We start from the raw sequence: 20,108 nt of genomic DNA, 5'->3' as shown, positions 1-20,108 counted from the left end.
AAGCGTTGCTATGACGACGAAAGATGGGCGATTCCCTCGACAGGTGGGTGGAGTCAAGGCTTGATTGCGTTTTGCTGAGCAGGTGAACACCCAGAAACAAAGTCGGAAAAAAATGTAAGTACTTTAATTATCTTAAAAAGTTTTATAACATATGACTTCTGCTTATGAAGATATTATACACATACTTTTACAGATTTAAAGGGTTAAAATGATTTAAAAAGCTGTTTTGGTGTTTTCATAATATACTATGGTATTTAGCTTAGCTTTGTTTAGCTTAGCTTAGTTTAGCTTCTAGTAATTTTACTTCCCGTAACCAAAATATGACTGATGCTCAAAAGTCAAAAGTTGATTCTACTTTTATAGTTGAAATGTTTTTATTTTTGGGGGTGTTGTAATTTTTAAAAGTGACTATTAATGCAACATGTGTCCCCGCCCACAGTCCCGTATTTCTTACAGTGTAACACTAAAAAAAGAAAGGGGGAAATGCCCACGAGCATCAACTGCGGGAGTGGAGGGCGGGCTGTGTGGAGAGATTTGTCTCGCGTTTGTGTGAGCACACGATTGACGGGCGAGTGCAGCACAGGCAGGACACGCGACGACGTGGATTTGTGGCGCTGCTTTCATTTTTTTATTTCCCCTTCTTGTTTTTGTTTTGTTTTCAGCGTTCCCCACGATGGATTACTGCCTGTGCGTACTTTTGCTACTCTCCAGCGTGTCCTGCGTGTCTACTGGTCAGTTCCCCAACGAGCACATGTGAGTACTAAAGTGAGATGTTGGTTTTTGTCTGGAAATTCTCACTGGAAGGAGGCAATACATGTCATCGTGGTGGGAGAACACCCAACTTGTGAAATCAGATTTTTTTTTGCGAGGGGGGGGGGGGGGGGCGCTATTTTCTGCACAGGGGTGATTATGAATGGCTATATTGATGTGTGACAACTTTGTCTACATGTAATATTCTGGTGATGCGTGTGTTAATTTGGACCCACAAACATATAAACACTGTATTATTACTTAAAAAACAAAACAAAAAACAAAATAAGTGTACCTCTGTGTTTTTCTTTTAGACCCATAAACAAACTGACAGACAGAAAGGCACTGTGTCAGGGGCGTAGCCAGAATTTTTTTAATGGGGTGGCCAGGGTGTCAAAAAAAATCTGAGGGTTGGCCACCAACATGCATGCATGCATAGATGTAAACTTCAGCATTCACCTGACCCCTCTCTGTAACTTTGTTAATCAAACCATCCACAGTCAAGGTGAAGTAAAATTCACACACATCCAGAACTTTTCTCAACACAGTCATAATACAAGCAGGATCAAGTCTCATTAAAAAGCAACAATTTGCTGATCTTAAATTACCACACAATGCCAGACCCTCATGCATGGATTATTAGCTAATGGTGATAGACTACGATTGATGGCCCATTCGTTCGAATAATATCTAAAAAGGATCATGACTAAATCTTTTATTTCCTAATTCTAAATGTTGCTTTTTACTTTGTTCTGTTCGAATGTTACAAATGTCTTGACCAAGATATGTATTTTTATTGAATGAAACCATGACTGACTTCTTTAAGTGAGCATTCAAATCAATTGTAATTTTTATTCTTCAAATATAGTTATTATAATTTGTGTTAGAGTGTATAGGGATCTAAGAATACTGCATCCTTGTGAAAAATAACAGGAAAGTGACAGGTGTCAAAATGTTAGATCAAGGGTGGCCAATGAGTACCCGAGAGTGGACATGACTCATTCCTGGCTACCACATAGCTCCGCCCCTGCTGTGTCTATGGCTGTGTATGAGTGTCAATGTATCTTCAGTTTTGTGTATTTTGACCCACAAACCTAAATATGAGTGTGCAGGTGTGTCTTTTACCACAGCACAAACAACAGGAAATTTGTGGACAAAACTATTGAGATACGACTCCACCACAGCAAGTGGAATATAAACAAAATTCACTCACTTATCAAACTTATCTGAGCGTGTCTTGTTGCAGTGATTGATCATGGAACTGATAAATTTCAATCAACAGGTTTAGAAAAAAATATGTTCCGGATGATTCCAAGCCATCACCGCCCTTGTTCTTCTTCTTCGTCCCGTCCCGCCCTTTTCCTCATCGCTAGTGGTGGTGAGCCACCGTGGCACTCAGCCTAATGGTCCGAGCACGATGATGTCAGACTTGCAGAGTATATTTCGCTAAGTGGATTGATCCGTGGCTCAGTCGTGCAAGGTGCGCACTCACCATAGTGAGCTTGTGTTATTAATATTATTATTTATAACTCTGATATTTACATTTTTTGGTTGCAGCTTGGCAAAACATGTAAGCCAGGTTCAAGAAAGTAATTGATACATTTTAAAGGAAGTCTATTTGGATATAAAGTGTATTTTTGATGCAGGTCTTCTTTTGACTTTTATGAGATTTTTGTGTGTTTTTTTTGTAATATGTCTAGAGCTGCACCAATGAATCAAACCATAATGCATAATTTGATTACAAAGAAACCCTGAAGCTAAATTTCTGCCAACATGAGCTAGCATAATATAGCCTACCCTAATATCACTTAGTTGACCAAAATGATCGGAAAGCAAACACATAATAAGCAGGTTTTGCCAGTTAAGAGCCAACCAACTCTATCAATCTCATTCACTGACACCCTTGTCAATCACCAGACTAGGCCCCGCCTATAAAAGCCGTACACATTCAAAGTCACAGATGCTACAGTGGGGACCCTGAATGAACAAAAATAGTATCTGCTCATAATATTTTGTTAAATAACGCACAATCATTTGTTATTAATTAATCGGGAGATGACTTTTTTTTAAATAGTAATCTTGTTTGTGAAGTAGGTGTTTACACCTGTCACGTATCACGCACAAAAAGGCAACATCTCCTCTGTGGGATCTTGTTGACGTGTGTTGTGTTCGGCACAGTGCATCATCCCGGTTTCCTGTCCATCTTCTGTCATCCGTTTTCTTCTATTGCCTGGAGGCAGATGTGTTAACTTCATCCACTCTGAAAAGTCCCAGTGCCACAGATCATTCACACAGTGGGCCGGGAAATGAGGACACATGACAGAAGACGAGACAGTCGCCTATCTCTGTGTCGTGCACACTGTCGTGTATTGATCCGTGCTCCAAATCAGATCTCTCTGCCCTTTCTCCCACTCACCCCACACTTTTCTTTTTTTTTTTTTAAGGCTAACTCGATTTCATGCTTAGCTAAAGAGCCCATGCCTCTCTGCTCGCTGTCTTGTCTTTGGCAATCTCCAATTTAATGTGAGGAGGCACTTTATATGAACACAACAACATTGCACAGGGGTGGAGTCGCACGATGAACACGGCGACACAAAGTCGACCATAAGATGATCCCAAGCAGTTACTCTATTGTTTTTTTTTTTGGTGTGTCCATTACAAGCTTCATTCGACTTGTCGTAGGGAAAGAAATGCAACTGAAAGTCATTCATGGACTTTCTCACACCCCCACTTAAATCCCCTCTGCCCCCCCGTCTCAATCTGGTGGGATTTATTTAGAAGAGCGCCAGTCTTTGAGGAAGGAGGGCGTCAGCGAGATCCCGGCCTTGCAGGGGTGGCTGGATGTCATATGCCGAGAAAGTTTCTCATGGCAGATTTTTATGGGAAGCAAGCCACGCGCGTACCTCACGTCCCCTTGCTGTACACTGGGAATTTTTCCACTGCTCCGTTACCAAGGTAACTTGGGGAATGGCTAACAGCTGTTTGTATGGCAGGAAGCACATCTGTATTCCCGTATGTAAAGCACCACGAGGTTTCTAGTTGTGATTATGTCGTCGTAGTACAGTGGGATGCTTTGATGTCATACAGTACATGATCCAGGAAGCTGTTCCGTTTGGTTTTGTCATGAAATTTACTGTTAGAAAAAAAAAATTGATTTAGTAACACTTAACACTGTCATTTAAATCTAAAAACATACAGTGATTGTGGTCATCCCATTTAAAAATAATAAAACACATAACTTGCCTCACTGTTTGTTGAGTTCAGCTTTTGGAGCACCTATTTTTGCTATTGATGATTAAACCTTTAAATGCTGTTTTAGTAACACTTAAGATTTCTACAAAGTGGTTGATCGTCACGCTTGAAAACAGTAATTACACTTAGCTCATCTGACTTTATTGCTACTACCACTTTGGGCAATCTTTACATATATTTGATATTCATCAATTCATGTTTTAAATAATAATTGTGGTAAGATTTTATCAAGAGAAACTATCAGCTAACTTTAAAATGAGTTTATATAAGGCACTGTATCATATTAAAACATTTAAAATGGGTAAATAAAGCTAGCTTTACCTTTTAAGTGCTACTACCTGTTTTTATTTTCTCTCATTAAACATTAAAAACTAAGTCACATTTTAATTAACATTAGTTACTATTGTATATGCACTAGTCACACTTCAAAACAAAATAGCTTATAGTTTTTCTTAACAGCTGCTTTCGAGCATTACTCATTCTTTGCGAAAAATTTAAAAAACAAAATGACATTGTCTTTCAAAATTTTACTTAAACAGCATGCCCACTGTTTGTGCCTGAAAATGTCTTCAGGCGTTTCATGTCGCTTCCTCATAAAAGATCCTTTAAGTAAATAAAGGCTATTATCACCTCATATCTGCTCAAGCGCATCCCATTAAGGCATCTCGTCAGGCACTCGAGGCGTTAAGTGCTTAAAATTTCTCTGAGGTGCTCGTGGGGTGTGCAACAGAAAAGTGGCGCTCTTGACGGTGTGTGATGGCTTTGGCGAGAGTTTCCCTTAATGGAGCGTTCGTAGCGTTTAATACCAGTGCTCGAACATCAGGGGACAAGTACACACCACTGCACTAACGTGTAGGTGTGGCGTTAATTGGACATTTTGGCCAAGGGGGGGGGGGGGAGGAGGATGGACTGTGCCGGTGGGTTCTATAATTATGCTCATGGGCAGGAATGGTGTGTTTTTGTGTATGTTGCGGAGTGAAGCCAAAAATGGCTGCAGGTCTGAAAAGATGATAAAACAGAGGCACTTTTCACATTTGACAGAGCTCATTCACTGCCAACCCGGTTAAAATGGATGTTTGACGTCTATAGCCGTCAATGGCAGTAAAAGAGTTAAACACCTTGTATCCCAATCCAAAATAAGCAGGGTGCTTGCTGTGGATACTAGCCTTTAGTCTGGCCTTTAAGGTTCACAACCGGGGACATTTTGTACGGCATGTATTATCCTGAATCTATTGGGTTTGCGCTGACCCAGGTGACCTAATGCCTTGATATTTGAAGGTAAGTTGGTCACTGTACCTTCTCCCCCAGACAGCCGCCCACACACCCTTTTGATCCTTAAATGATAGGAACCGTCTGGTTTTAGCTTAGGCTTGGCTCCTCCGCTTCGGCTGATTTGTCGGAAGAACGTCGTTTGTTTTCCATCTGGGAAGATAACAAGGCTGTGAGACGTTTACAAAGGCGGCAATTACGGTGTTATTGACCTTAATACAAAAGATAGATGTCGTCGCTTATCCCATGGTGATACATGGCAGCTTTTTATGGCAACTTTTTGGGTTTTATCTTGCTAAAATTGGCTTTAATTATATGGACTCTTTTTAAATGAAAAGGTCACATTGGCAGAAAACAAATACCCTCCCATCGTGTGTTTTTGTCTCCCCCAAATTGGATGCCTTGTAGTCTGAGCTCTTTTTAGCAATTCCCTAAGTGACTCTGCTACTTTCATCCCCATCACTCTCCAACAACTGATGAAGCGTCTCAATTAGGACCATCATACGAGAATTTCAGGTTTCAGACCGTCCCCCACAGGACCTGCCGGGAACATAAAAATAGTTTACTGGCTCCATGACATCAAAAGCACTGGACTCTGAGTATGAGGTTGTTGGAGTGGAAATCCCTAGATAAGATATTGAGCCATTAGATGCTTTTTGTGAGCTTAGAATCAAGATGGCGCACAGTGATGTGGCATCTAGCTTTTGAAAGATCAATACCGTGTCCATTCAGTGGTGGGGTGGGGGGTGGGGGAACAATGTTTACGATTTGGGTCAATCGCTACTGACCCACTGTCCATAAATCGGGCTGCTGAGGTCATGGTGGTGGAACCAGGTGAGTCCTGTATTCTATGGGTGAACCTTGGAAAATGCTTCGATCAACTTTGATATGTTCTGTATGTGGAAAAAATCCCTAAGATCGAAGTCCGACAAGGTGCAGATTGTCGTTGTCGTACCGTCCCTCAAGTTGGTTACGTAATACCTATACAGTAATAAGCCACACCGACCTCGTTAGGGGTTAGTGTTAACGGTTTGGTGAAGGACATGTAATTTTCATACAGACGTAGGTCCATTCTTTCCCACATTGTCACCGTCCCGATCTCGCCAAGGAAGAAATTCCACCGACGGGGGCAGGCGGAAAAAGAGCTGAGGAAATTCTTGTTAAAGCCAAACGGTTTCCTTTTGTGCTACAATCAGCGTCCACCAGGGAAGTCGCACATCCCGTTGTTGCACAAGCTAGCGGCGTTGATGGTTATTTGGGGAAGTGGCTAATTACTCCACTCTGGATTGAGCTTGTTGAAATAAACAAGTGCTTTGAGATGTTACATTTAGCATCACAACACTCAACGTTTTATGTTTACCCGGGTCCCAAAACTGTTCACTATTTATACCAAAACATAGGAATTTGACATCTGAACCCTGACATAATTCCAATGTGATACTGTTCGGGAACTTTGTGCTGACAGAACTGTCCATCCTATATCTGCCCTCGGCAGCAAGCAGCTGTCCACCCCGCAAGGCTAAAAATGGCTGGCTCGCGTTACACCGCATTTGCTTAAAATAAGATACACGGTCAGTCAAAGCCCCCTCCCCAGCATGGCAGCTCAAAAGACTGGCACTCATTATGTGGGCGGGAGACGAGGTTAATTTTCATTATGAAGTCACTCATGTATTTTTTTATTAACTTTGTCAGTCAAAAGCGAAGAGACATCTGTTGGCATATTTGCACGATTGTTTCCACTATTGGATAGAGGCAAAACATATGTATATTGATAAATGATTACAATTATAAATCATTTCTTTTAAAATTTCATAGGGTGCCTTCAGTAAGTTCTCATTGTGGATGGTAATGTTTAGCCAGCAGCTGTCATAGCAAATGGTAATATTTTAAGTTAGTAATTCAGACAGTGATGCTATTGGTATACTATTGAATGCTAACATTTTTAGCTAGCAATTCTAAAAATAGAGTGCTAATGTTTTTAGCTAACAGGTATCATGGTGAATTGTAAAATATTATTTTTTAGTTGTTCTCAAAGTGAATCCCATCAAAATCTCCCATGTGAAAGTTTTAGCTAGCAGCGCACATATGCATTGCTAATATATTTATTGAGCCGTTCTAATAGTTAACTGTAATATTTGTAGCGAGCATTTCTCAAAACGATCACTACAATCTTTTGGTAGCAGCTCTCATAGTCAGCACTACAAAGTTTAGCATTTCAAACAGAGAAGCCTAAGTGTTTTAGCCAGCATGTGGCATGGTGAATGCTAACAACCTAAGCTAACAGATATCAGATGTGTCATCATAAATATTTTTATTTCAAGCCAGCAGTTCTCATAGTGGACATTTTTTTCAAACACAACACTTTCTGAAGCTTTTACGCTTTTTGTGACGGGTTAGCTCTGTGTGTCCTCTCATTTCTTTTGAGAAGAATACATTCGGCTGCCGTGGCATCCCGCCACCCCTGGGGCGTGACAGTCACACTGCCATCTATGAATAGCTCTCGCCTTAATGCACGTGTAACCCATTCACTTGGCTAAACATTGTTATTTCACGCTACTCCTTCAATACATGCTAACATACTGTACACTGTCATGCCGTGAGGACATACTCAACAAATGTCTTTCAATTCAGTGGACTGAGAACTAATTGAGTGTGCTTCATGTGTCCTCAGGATTAAAGAATGGGTGGATCAAATGCAAAAGGACTTGACCACGCTAACGGATAAAGCCAGCGGCATTCAGAGTCTCACTCAGGTGAGTCGCATCTATCAAAGTCAGGCAAAGAATGAAAAAATATCTATGTTAATCATCCTTCAGGTCTCTTTGAGCGACCTTCACTCATATGCATTCCACCACAACTCTATATATAGACGTTTCTCATTAGCGCTAATGCTGCACTTTACCTCACCTCATCCTTGTAGACTGCACTGATTGACGAGCTAATACTAATAATAGTGTACTCTTGCAATCACGTGTCGCTTCCAAGAAAAATCATGTCAAACTTTCATTGGAATTGATTCTTTTTAATCCTGCATTAAACTTGCTCAGCAAGTTGAAAAGGGGGCGGCTTGAACGTGAATTTCAGTTTGGCCGAAAGATCAGGAAGTTCTCAGTTTGGAGGCTGCCCAAGTCCCTCGACGCATTCTGTAAAAAATGAAGAAATTGGATGAAAAGAAAAACTGTCATCTCACCCGAACTACTGTGACATAACCAACTTTTTGTGACAGCAATGATGAGTGCCAAACACAAAATATCAGCTTTTTTTTGGGTTCAATTTCATGTCCATTTGGTGGTGCCATTTGAGAAGGCAAATAGCCACAAAAACCACTCTGATGTCTGTATTACTCGAAATGGCATCAAACCCAACTAAAACTGGTCCTAGAAAAATACATAAAAAAAGTAAATGGTTTCAGTCCGAGGTATAACATCGCAAATTCTGCTGTGGAGGTGGTCTTTCATATTGTTCACCACCCGGAGGGAAGAACCAATACATGCACTTGCCGTCGTGAACGTCGGACATTGAAAAGGCCTCGAGGCTGCAAAATAATTGGCTCGGTTTGTCATTTGTGCGCTTTGCTTTCGCTTCTTTTGCTCCAGCATATTCCACATCGAGCTAAATATGTCTTTTTAAATCACTGCCGCCACCTCTTTTTGTTGGTCAGCAATAACTGAAAGAAACTTCCACTATGGCTGAACCCTCAAAAAAGGGATTTGTGTGTCACACACACACACACACACACACACACACACACACACACACACACACACACACACACACACACACACACACACACACACACACACACACACACACACACACACACAGTTATTGTAAGAAAATCTGAAAATGTGAAACTACAATTTGCGTCAGTAAAACTAAAAAATGTAAGATGCTAACATAAAAAATCGTAACATCTGCTATCGTTTTGTCACCAGATTTACGAAAAACATAAAACGCACTTCAGCGTGGAGACCAACCGTGTGGAGGAGCTCGTGTCCACGGCTGCCAGGAACATTGAGGGATTGCTGGAAAGGCGCTCCAAAGCCCTCGAGGTGAGAGGTATCGCCATCAAAATGTTGCTTGTTTTGGTGCTCGGTGAGATTTGACTTGCTACCAAACGCCAGAGGGACACCCAATTAAAGCACCAGTTACCTCGTTTCCATGGATACCTTCTCATCAATTACACCCGTCAATCCAGCCGAGCGTTTTGGCGACAATTACATTTTGATGAAGCAATAAAACTTAATTAGATGCTGTTTTTTTTTCCCCATTTTGTTTCAAATGTCCCCCAATGATTCCGTTTTTGTCACTGACCGTCATCTTAACCACTTCCCTGTCCTATCGTTAATTCCCAAGATTGGTATCGACCTTGTTCATGATGAATGTGCTCTAACACACCGACACCTTTTTGGGCCATTTTCTTTCATCGCTTTGACCTTAATCCACTTGGACTCGCACACGGATATACAGGCCACCTCTGACTCCTGTGACTGTTCTCATTTATTATTGACGAGTCACTCTTATCCAAATTGACGGCCCCCGCGGTTGACATCTCCCAATGGAATTGGTCTGTGGGGGTTTTTTTTTTCTTTCTTTTTTTTTTAATTTTAACCCCGAAAGAGGCAAGTGGTAGAATATCCTCAAATGTGTTTGTTTGTCATGTAACAGAGACTCTTTTACCATCTTACTTTTGTCTTTGAGGCAAGCTAAAGGTTATTCTCTACAAGTGGCCACTCGAATTCCTGTTGCGTTCACCTTGAGCGAACCTCATCCACCAGTTTGGCACGGCTGCCGAGAGCGCCCACGCAAACCGGGACAGACAGACAGACAGACAGACAGACAAACAGCCTGAGAGGATGTCGAACAAAGATGGGGCTCTTTGAATAATCATCGGGGGTTATTTTAAGGTCTGGGATTGCATTAGCGCTGCCACTCCATCCGAAAAAGCCTTTGGCCTCCCACCACAGGCCGGGCCACACTCGGTGTCCTCTCCTGTTCTCGGCGCGGCTCGCCATTGATGGAACGCCTCTTCATCTCCGACGTGCAGGATGCCAGGCCAAGCGAAGCCCTGGGATTTTCTTTTTTTTTTTTTAACCCACGGATGCAGCGGGTTACCATGACAACGCCCTCGGTCGCTAGGCAACCCCATGTCATAAACACGCCGAATCCTCCCTCGGCGGTTAATCACCAGCAAAAAGTTGCCCGGCGAATCTTTGCAGTGTTCATTAGGGTGTCACTTGAGTAATGGCCCTTTCAGCTGTGCGTTGTGTAGTGGCGCGTAATTACAGCCAAGTCGCCGATCCCTGATGTGCGTGCGTTATTAGGCTGACACTCGTCGGCGTGCCGTGAGTCGTTAGCCATTAGAACGCCTACATCACAAGCGTCGTACGCGTACACACACACACACACGACTAAACTACCGTGTCACACAAGGAGAGCACGAGAGAGATGTGATTATCATGTTGCCAGTCACAACAACAGCAGATGCTTGGGGTTTGGTCTCCTGAGCCCCCCCCCCACCCCACCCCACCCCACCCCACCTGCGTATCGACAGGCAGGTGGCAGATGTTTGGGGGGGGGGCGCTTTGAAGTACAGACGGGTACAGGAGTTGTGTTTACTTGCAAGGCGATACCTTTGGGAGAGGCAGAAAACAAGCAAGCACAACAGTAGTGTAGTAGCAGAGTCGGTTGGATTCCTGCCAGGCAGCAAAAAAAACCAAAGACACAAAACAAAACACATCTCGAACAATTTAGAAAAACAATCGCAATGTTGCAGTTGTAATTCAATATGCGATTACGTTTTCAAGGTCCTTTTTCTGTATATATAATTTTTTTTACAAACAAAAGCAACACATTAGTATGTAATACAATAAAGATGATCAGATTTTATGATGCACAAAAGATCCACAAATTATTATGAAAGACAGTTTATCGACTTCAATTAACGTTATCGACTTGACATGCAGTTTGAGTTTGCTACGACAACTTATACTGTATATAAAACAACTTTAATATATAAAAAATCGTTCCTCATTGAAATCAATAGTAATGAATAAAGGTGTAACAATTAATCGATTAAACAACAACTAATTGATGATTAAATCAACCAATAATGATTTTTGATAACCAATTAATCATTTAGAGAATTTTTGTATTTGTACAAATGCTCAGAATTTCAGGTTGTTCACATGAAACATTCTCTGACCCCTGCCACCCTCGATGAAATCTAATCTTTGTGTTGAATCAAAAAAATAAAACATCATCATTTTCGACCCTTTTGAAATATGTTATGGAGCAAAGCATGAACTCATTTTTTTTTTTTGCACAAGTAATTGAAATTATGTCCCACATTTGAATAAAAGAATGAAAGAATTTTTTTTCTTCATCCGCTTCATCGATTATTTGACAAAATCGACTGATTAATCGACTTTCAATTTAGCAATCACTTCTAGCCCAACATTGACCACCAGGGAGCAGCATAATACAGTCATACAGACACAAGTGAAGAGTTTCACACTTACATGGCCCAGTAAGCTGCAGTAATATTATTTTTTTTATAAAAAATATTATTTTAGTATTCAGTAAAAATGTTTTAGTAAGAATGTATAACTCAGTATTGCTATAATATTGTATTATGTCAACATGTTTGTTAGCCCGAGGATGACATTGTGTGTTAGCATTAAGCTAGCAGACATTTAAAGTGGTGTGGTTGTTTATTTTTTTTTTGCAATCATATATTCACAATTTTCCATGGAAGTAGAACCACCTTATTTCAACAGCTGATCCTAGTCGCTTCATGGTTGTTTCGAGAAGTCACATCAGCGCATCTTGCCTGCTAATCAGCTATAGCTTGCGCATACGTTTGGTGTGGGAGTGTTTCCTAGTTGCAATGTCTCACTTGTCTCTTCGGAGAAGTACAATTTGGCATTTTTAGCACAAAGAGCCCAACGTAGCCAAGAGGCAAATTCGTTTGCGCTCGTGCCAGCGTCGACTTTGAGCGGGTGACCAATTTAGCCCAAACGTCACTTAAACGTGCCACCCATGTCGCCTCGCTGCTAATGAATTATGCAACTTTCATTGAGGAGGCGTTTTTTTTCCCGCTTACTTTATTATTATTATTCACTAGTCGAGTAATTTTACATGTAAGTGGAACACTGGCTTAATAAATGGGGGAAAGTAAAAAAAAAACAAAAAAAACTATGCTCAAGGGTTTCGTGTTTGTGGTCTGTCGAGTCACAATGGGACGCCGTGATCGTCCTGGATGTCTGGTTAAATTTCACACGATGGCTGATTGCATAATTCATAATCTTCATTTCCACCCGTCTATTGAAAAATGTATTCTTTTTAAATTCACTTCCGCTGCAAATGGCCTTGAGTCTTGCGTAGCGTTCAAGACACCAGTTGGCTCGGGATTTGAGTGCATCCCGTGGGAAATTAATAGTATGCCGCCTTTGTGGACCGGGTACAGATTAAAAGATGGGCGCATTATAAACCTATTAACCAAGTCATTATGCCCGAATACGGGACCGAGTACAATGGGTGTACAGGGAGGAGGAGGAGGAGGGGGGGGGGGGTTAATAATAGCATGTACTCATTGCCCAGTACAAGAGCTGCGTCCAAATTATTACACTTATATGAATTTTTCTGTGTTTTAGAGGCTCGCATTAAGGGCGGAAGACGTACAAATGCGTCACGAATGGCAAGTCAACAGTGAGGTGAGTTATTAAAGTCATTGCCAATACATTGACAGCACATCGTGTTGTATTTTCATTTCAATCTGCAATTGTCTTCTTACTGCCACTTTAAACGGTGACAAATGATATTTTATCTCCCATTTTACCGTTGAGCTTATTAACATTAAGAAAAACCACTCCATGTTCAGGCTAAGCAGGCATTTACCATCAAAAGTCAATTATCTACAATTGTCATGAGTGAATATGATTTTTCTGCATATACTTTGTCTGTCGTAATGCGATTGCAAATCGAACCCTCATTTCCTACTTGACTCCCTTTTTTCCGGCAGCCTGACAAAATCGTCTACTACAACGCCAAAGACGACGTGAGTACAACAGTGAAGTATTATGTGGTTTTATTGAGTATTTGGTGAACTTTTACTCGCATTCACGCGACAAGAGTACACTCCCCCCCCCCCCCCCCCCCTCGTGGCCTCAGACATCATCTGTCGCCTCCGATAAGCCGGGATCGGCATCTCATTCCCGTGCGCTGTCGCGGTGGGAAAGCAGCGCTCGCTCCCACAGTGCACTCCTGTCACTCTGTATTTGACTGACAGAACACACCCCTTCCACGCTCTCACATTTAGATTTCTCAATATTGATCTGTAAGGCGCTTGTCATAAAGCAACAGTTGATGCTAAAAACTATAATTATGTAATTTTAGCCAATCAGAAGCTTGAAGAAAGTTGCTTTTGGAAAACATACAATAAACAATGAAAGGACAAACATTTTGTGGTGTTCGTATACTCAGAAACTAATGTTAGATGGCCAGACTCCGTCGAGAAATTAGCAAATTTTAAAAACAATCAGCCTTAGACATGTTTTGGCTTACCGGGACTACACCACGCTGCCAATCATGACACCCGAAAAGGATTTAAACCTGCGCAGCAGCATTTTCCAACTTTTGCCGTGTCGTCCTTTGCATAGCTCAATCAGACGGAGAAGAAGAACCGCTACGTTCCCGAGGACTTCCACATGGACCCCGACTTCCAGCGTCTAGTCTCGTACAACACCACCGCCGTCCACATCCCCACCGACATATACGAGGGCTGTAAGTGTCGACGTGTGATGTGTTGTTTTCAGTTTTCTCGTCATCCACTCTTAGGTCATGCACTGTAATGCGCCTTTGCCCCTCCTAGCTTAGCATCACTGGAGGCACGCAGCTCAAAAAGGCCATGTCATATCTACCCACCTCTTTTCATATCTATGGTCTTTGTATGTAGCTGAACTCAACTGCCTTTTTCAGTTCTGTTTTTAGCATTTAGCATTTTTCCTTTTTATTGGTAAATAATTTCACTTGTTCCTTTTTCTGATAATTAGCATTTAGTGTAACTCGCCTGTTTACCTTTTATCAGACAGCATCTCTTTGTCACACTCGGCGAGGTTTGGGCGTAGTTGCGTTTTTTTCCCCCTTCACTTATTCCCTCTCAAGGGACAGGCAGCCATCTTGACACTGCTGAGGCGAGCTGGCGTTTCCATGGCATCAGTGTCACAAAGACGTCCGCTAACTGGATTTACGACGATTTAGTCTGGACCCGACTGGCGTCCTTGTCGCCTTTCTTTTTTTTTTTTTTTTTTAATACAAATGTCGCCTCTGTCATCCTTTTTCCCCACATCTCCTCGGCTAATCATCTTCTCCAATCATGGCTATTAATAGAGGATATGAATTTAACCCCCCTCACGACTAATATTCCTTCTTATCCCACATTAGTCAGGCTTGATTGGATTCTATTTTCCCTCTTGATCCATTCCAGCGAGAGGGATCCATCTTGCCTCTCATGCCATGAATCACAGCGTGTGCATGTCACGATCCTCGCACGGCGCCCGTCCTCTGCCCTCTCCGCTCATTAGGCAGATCGGCGTGGACGCGCGGCGTGAAAGGAGAGCCTCGGCGGCCCCCGCGGCCGCATATCTGATGCCCGTTTGCGCCGACACTGTGTGGCACCTGTCAGGCCGTGGCGGACGTGCGGCGGTGACGTGCTGCGATATCGCCACGCTGCCACCGTGTGTTCTCGAGTCTCCTCGCTGCAGCCCGGCTTGCGGCGTGGAAATAGAGTCCCCCTTCTACCATGTCCCATTTTATTTGTGGCTGTGGCCAAAAATATCAGGACACCTTCTGGAGGTGACAGGTTGAGCAGTGTGTCTAAATACTTTTGTCACATTTTACACATGGACAAAAATATGGAAAAGTTAGGGCTCATCCCAATATCGTCGGCCATGTTTTTATTAATTTTTTTCAATCCATGCCTGGTTTTATTTATGACTGCATGTGCCGACAAACTCAAGCCTACCCAAATACTTTTGTCCAATTAAAAAAAAAAAAAAAAAAAAAAAGATTGTCACCTGATTTTTGACCACATTTCATTTTTGGCAAGAAAAGATGTGTCCCTATACTTCTGCTAGATTTTCTTTTTTTTTTTTACTAACATAGCAGGATGAAATGGTCAGAGTGTGGAAAAGGAAATCTATTCCCAATACTTTTCTCCATTTTGTGTTGTCCATTTTGTCCTTGCAAAGACTTGGATGTTCTCCATGATGACCTAATCATCCAATGGACACGTTTTGGCCCGTAGCAAAAGTCGTGTTTCTTCCGACTGGATTTAAGATCATGTGACAGGCTTTTTAACACAGAGTTGGCGGCGACGTACAGTAGAGTGATCGTGGCGACTGGCAGCTGTTGTCAGCAAGCAGACGTGACAGTCGGCCACCTTTCGCCACTTCTCTCGCCGCCACTTAATTGGTGTCAGCAGCGCAGTGCGGGTGACGACAGACTGGCGTCCCCCTCTTGTTGACCTCAGTTGTAGTTTATCACGATGAAAAATCTAATTCATTTGATTCTGTGTTGAGACTTTTTGACCATTAAGCAACAAAAATTTGAAAGTGAAATTCACCAACTTTACCACTGGGTAGACTTTGTCGGTATATTGTAGTCATCTTGTTTGGGACTGAGCACATTTGTCCTGAGGGAGGCCTGTGAGAATCCAAATTGTGAGCATCTATCTCCCTCGGGATGCACACTGGGCTCCACTCGAAGGAGGAGCCTGGGGTGTTTTCATACCGTACAAAGCATGGAAAGTCAAGTCGGCTGCAGGGTTTCACGATGGCAAGGAGGGAGGATTCCCCATGGAGAGAAGTAGGAGGCTTGGATGGAAAAAAATGATATTGTTGGGGCAATTTATAGCTCGCTGCTGCTGAACCAGACTAGGTGTCAACAATATAAATTCTCGCTTTCAAAATGAAATGGCCACGGTGAATGCTTGCTCACCACTTGTGACAAAACCATCTGTCAAGTTTGTTTTAGGGGCTCTTTTTACCATGTATCAACTTTATGTGTGTGAGTGGATTACATCCAGCATCATTTTGAAAATTATTATTATTTTTTTTTTTTGGTGCTATTTGTGTTAGTGTTTGTGGAAGACAGCCACCTTCATTCTGATTGAGCTCAAGCATAGTCAAAAGATTTTAAGATTGTCTTTTGTGTGTGTGTGTGTGTGTGTGTGTGTGTGTGTGTGTGTGTGTGTGTGTGTGTGTGTGTGTGTGTGTGTGTGTGTGTTTAACAGCCACCATCATTTTGAATGAGCTCAACTGGACAGAGGCCTTGGAGGATGTCTTCCGGAGCAACAAAGAGGAAGACTCCACACTCCTCTGGCAGGTGTTCGGTTCCGCTACCGGATTGGCTCGCTACTTCCCAGGTGAGCCCGAAGTGGCCGTAAGCTGCCTCGCTGACTTTGACCATGGCAAAGTCATCTACAAAAATGATATTGTGTGCATTATGCGTCATCGCGTTAGTGACAAGCACACGCGTCCGTCTTGTGACTTTTGGCAACAATGACTCACATTCTGACAGTGTCAAAACCCGACACATTTTTCCTCGCCGCTGCCTTTTACTTTTAAATTGTGGGCCTCAAAAGATAAAGATGTCAGCTAACTAGCACGGCGGCACCTCAAGGCCCCGCTCGAAACGAAATGACTGTTTGTTTCTGTCAAAACGCAGCTTCTCCCTGGATCGACTCAAGCAAATCGGCGAATAAAATCGACCTCTACGACGTACGCAGGCGGCCGTGGTGGGTGCAGATTTACACATGCCGTTACGCTGGATCCAAAACCTATGTGTCATTGTCGTGCCATTACCCGGCAGGTACATCCAGGGGGCGGCGTCGCCCAAGGACATGCTGATCCTGGTGGACGCGTGAGTGAAAAGCTTATGATTCAACATACAGTCAGCTGGAATAAGTGTGCTATGCCGAGACCCTTTGACCATTGACCCCGCATCAACCCGCCGGCGATCGCCGAGGACGACTCGGCCATTTACAGTCCACACTGAAAAAAAAGGCCCTCGTGTAAAATGCCAGGTTATTTTTGTACATCAGAGAGCATTGGGAGCAAAGACCTCTGCCAAGCCTGAAAGTCACAGAGTACCAAAACAAACAGTTTTTTATAGATATTGCACATTAAATGTAGTCTGATTGACATATTTGTTTTTGAATGAGATGAAATTAAGCAAAAAGTATATTTTGTACATTTCTCATTTCTTTTCAAAAGTAATCCACTTTTTATCTGTATGTTGCTGATTTTAGTTTCTTACTCTGCTGACATAACATTACATATTTTTCCATTTTAGCGCACTGTGAAAAAAGTTAAAATAATGTCATATATGTCCTAAAAACATTTGAAATATTTCTTAAAATTGAAAAAAAACCGTCAATTTTTAAATTAGTCTGTCGCTCACTAAATTTTACTTTTTCTTTTTTTACATTTTAAAACATTACCCAAATCGAACTTTTTTCATCAATAGTATTTGCTTGATCATTTTACGTATAATTGTTTAACATTATAAAGCTATATCTATCCATCTTTTCCATTCTCTGCATATCACCTGCTATATTTGCCTACACATAAATTACATGATAGGTTTTATTTGAGAACATTACAAAAAAGTAAGATTATTTCAAAATATACATATATTTCTGCCCCTTCCTCACATTTTTCTTCTATATTTTTTTCCATGCTTTTATTACCATTGTACATTCTTTGTGAATCACCTAATAATCTTCAACTGTAAATATCTTTATGATGTGGCAATAAATGCAAATACTATGTATAAAATGCACTGCCAACTTTCTGCAGGAGTGGCAGCGTGTCGGGCCTGACCCTCAAGCTGATCCGAACGTCCGTCAGCAAGATGCTGGAGACGCTGGCGGACGACGATTATGTCAACGTCGTCTATGTGAGTACTGCTACCCCGTGATTTTGGGTGTTTGCCTTTAAAAGGCGTAGCCTGGCTTGGTGAGTGACGTGGGTGTCTGTGAATTAAAGTAGCATTGCAAGTTGTGTCTTTCGGATTATGTAACTTTCGATCACAGTTTGGACCTTTATGTGCGTGTGTCGAGGCTACCTTATGTAATGGCGTCGAATTGGCCCAACATATGCTCGCGTGACACATTTAACAAATCGATGAGCCCGCCTCACGTGCTTCCAATGTAAGAAACGCACTAAGATGCTTTTACTGACACCGGGAATATTCATCATTTAAAGTGATTCACTCACACTTCCTGTGATGCTGGAAATACGGCGTATCCTTGGAATGGGAATGGGCGTGAAAATAAATCTGCAAATCCCCTTGGTGTCGCCCAGCCAGTTACATTTCTTTCCATTTGCGCTTTAAAGTAGCCATTGATCACAATTTGCTTCACTCTTCCTTGATGGAGCTGTTCATTTTATTTTGTTTGTATATGTGTGCGCCCGTGTGTGTGTGTCTGTGTGTGTGTGTGTGAGAGAGAGAGAGAGAGAGAGAGAGAGAGAGAGAGAGAGAGAGAGAGAGAGCCTTCAAATCAGCTAAGAGCTTTTCAAACTAATGCAATTAGTCAGCACCGCAATCACGATATTGATGCTTTTTTTTTTTCAACCTGCCGCAAGCCATCATAATTGTGTGTGTGTGCGTGCGTGTGTGTGCGCGCGTGTATGTGTGTGTGTGTGCGTGCGTGTGTAGAAGGTATGATGCCAATGTATGAAAGCTATAAATAAAATATTGTCTATTGAATTGTATTATTTTGACATGAGTTCCAAATTACAAATAATTATTAAAATAATGAGAATTCAAAATTTAATTAGTTTGCTGGGCACTTTTTTTTAATTTTTTTTATTTCTATTGTCTGTGTGATTACTATCATACTGACTTGTAATAGTTGAACTCACTGACCAAAATATTAAGAACACCTCTCAAGATGATGCAGTGAAGTTGCAGCATAATTTCCCCACCATTCATAGCTCGTACCAAGGTTATGATGGAACTGATTGTTTGAGTGTCCCGTAATCAATATTTGTGTTATTTTGCCTTCCTCTTCTCCTCTCTATCCTTCCTTCTGCTCATTTAGCCTCCTTCGGTCTGTAAACCTTCACCTCACCATCTTATTTTATGACAAACGCAGAGACGATATGTCATAAATTTGCTCTTTCTGGAGATATTTGATGTCATTGTGCATGATGGAGCCCTTCCACATATTTCCGCAACAAATATGTGCCGGTGCGTCTCCTCCGCGTCCCTTCGTCATCCCGCCTTCCTTCTCCTTGTCTCCCCCCCCCCCTCCTCTCAACCTCCAACAACAGTTCAACGACAAGGCCAATTACGCCGCCTGCTTCGAGAACCTGGTGCAGGCCAACGTGCGCAACAAGCGCATCCTCAAGGACGCCGTGCAAAGCATCACCGCGAAGGGGACCACCAACTATAGGCGTGGCTTCGAGCTGGCCTTCAAGCAGCTCGCACAGGTGGGCACGCAAACATCTCGTTGAAGATTCGACATAAACACGGCAAATTCCAAGCTGGTTGGACGTGGTGTAACGTGTATTTTCCAGGTGAAATGCAAGTTAATTGGGTAATCTGGATTCGATCTAAGTTTAATTTGATGCTAGTTTTTGACCTTAAGGACTGTTATTTTTTATTTTTTAGTCTGTTTTATTTAATTTTCAAGTGATATATGTAGCAAAGTATCATATTGTTTCATATAATTTTGGAGGTTTTTGATATTTTGTATTTGTTACTTATATTTTTATGTTAGGATACGTTTTTTGAATTTTAAAATTTGTAATTTATTCATAAATGTTTGT

At 41.9% G+C, this 20,108-nt stretch overlaps 1 protein-coding gene across 1 annotated transcript in view; it reads left to right on the top strand.

Annotated features, from left to right (window-relative positions):
- Positions 1-461: 461 nt before the first annotated feature.
- cacna2d1a (calcium channel, voltage-dependent, alpha 2/delta subunit 1a) overlaps positions 462-20,108 on the top strand; it is a 41,210-nt gene continuing 21,563 nt past the window's right edge. The window contains exons 1-12 of the mRNA XM_085901738.1: positions 462-583; positions 663-753; positions 7,943-8,024; positions 9,207-9,323; positions 12,927-12,986; positions 13,295-13,330; positions 13,932-14,055; positions 16,565-16,696; positions 16,999-17,068; positions 17,143-17,193; positions 18,132-18,231; positions 19,611-19,769. Of these exons, the coding sequence (XP_085757864.1) occupies positions 484-583; positions 663-753; positions 7,943-8,024; positions 9,207-9,323; positions 12,927-12,986; positions 13,295-13,330; positions 13,932-14,055; positions 16,565-16,696; positions 16,999-17,068; positions 17,143-17,193; positions 18,132-18,231; positions 19,611-19,769 (1,122 nt within the window). The 5' untranslated portion in view covers positions 462-483. The remainder of the gene's footprint in view (positions 584-662; positions 754-7,942; positions 8,025-9,206; positions 9,324-12,926; positions 12,987-13,294; positions 13,331-13,931; positions 14,056-16,564; positions 16,697-16,998; positions 17,069-17,142; positions 17,194-18,131; positions 18,232-19,610; positions 19,770-20,108) is intronic.

This window comes from Syngnathus leptorhynchus, chromosome 21 (genome assembly GCF_054491065.1).
Source record: "Syngnathus leptorhynchus isolate UIUO chromosome 21, UIUO_Slep, whole genome shotgun sequence".
In the NCBI taxonomy this organism is placed as follows: Eukaryota; Metazoa; Chordata; class Actinopteri; order Syngnathiformes; family Syngnathidae; genus Syngnathus; species Syngnathus leptorhynchus.
The sequence above is the reverse complement of the archived record's forward strand: the minus strand, read 5'-3'. Positions and strand labels throughout refer to the sequence as shown.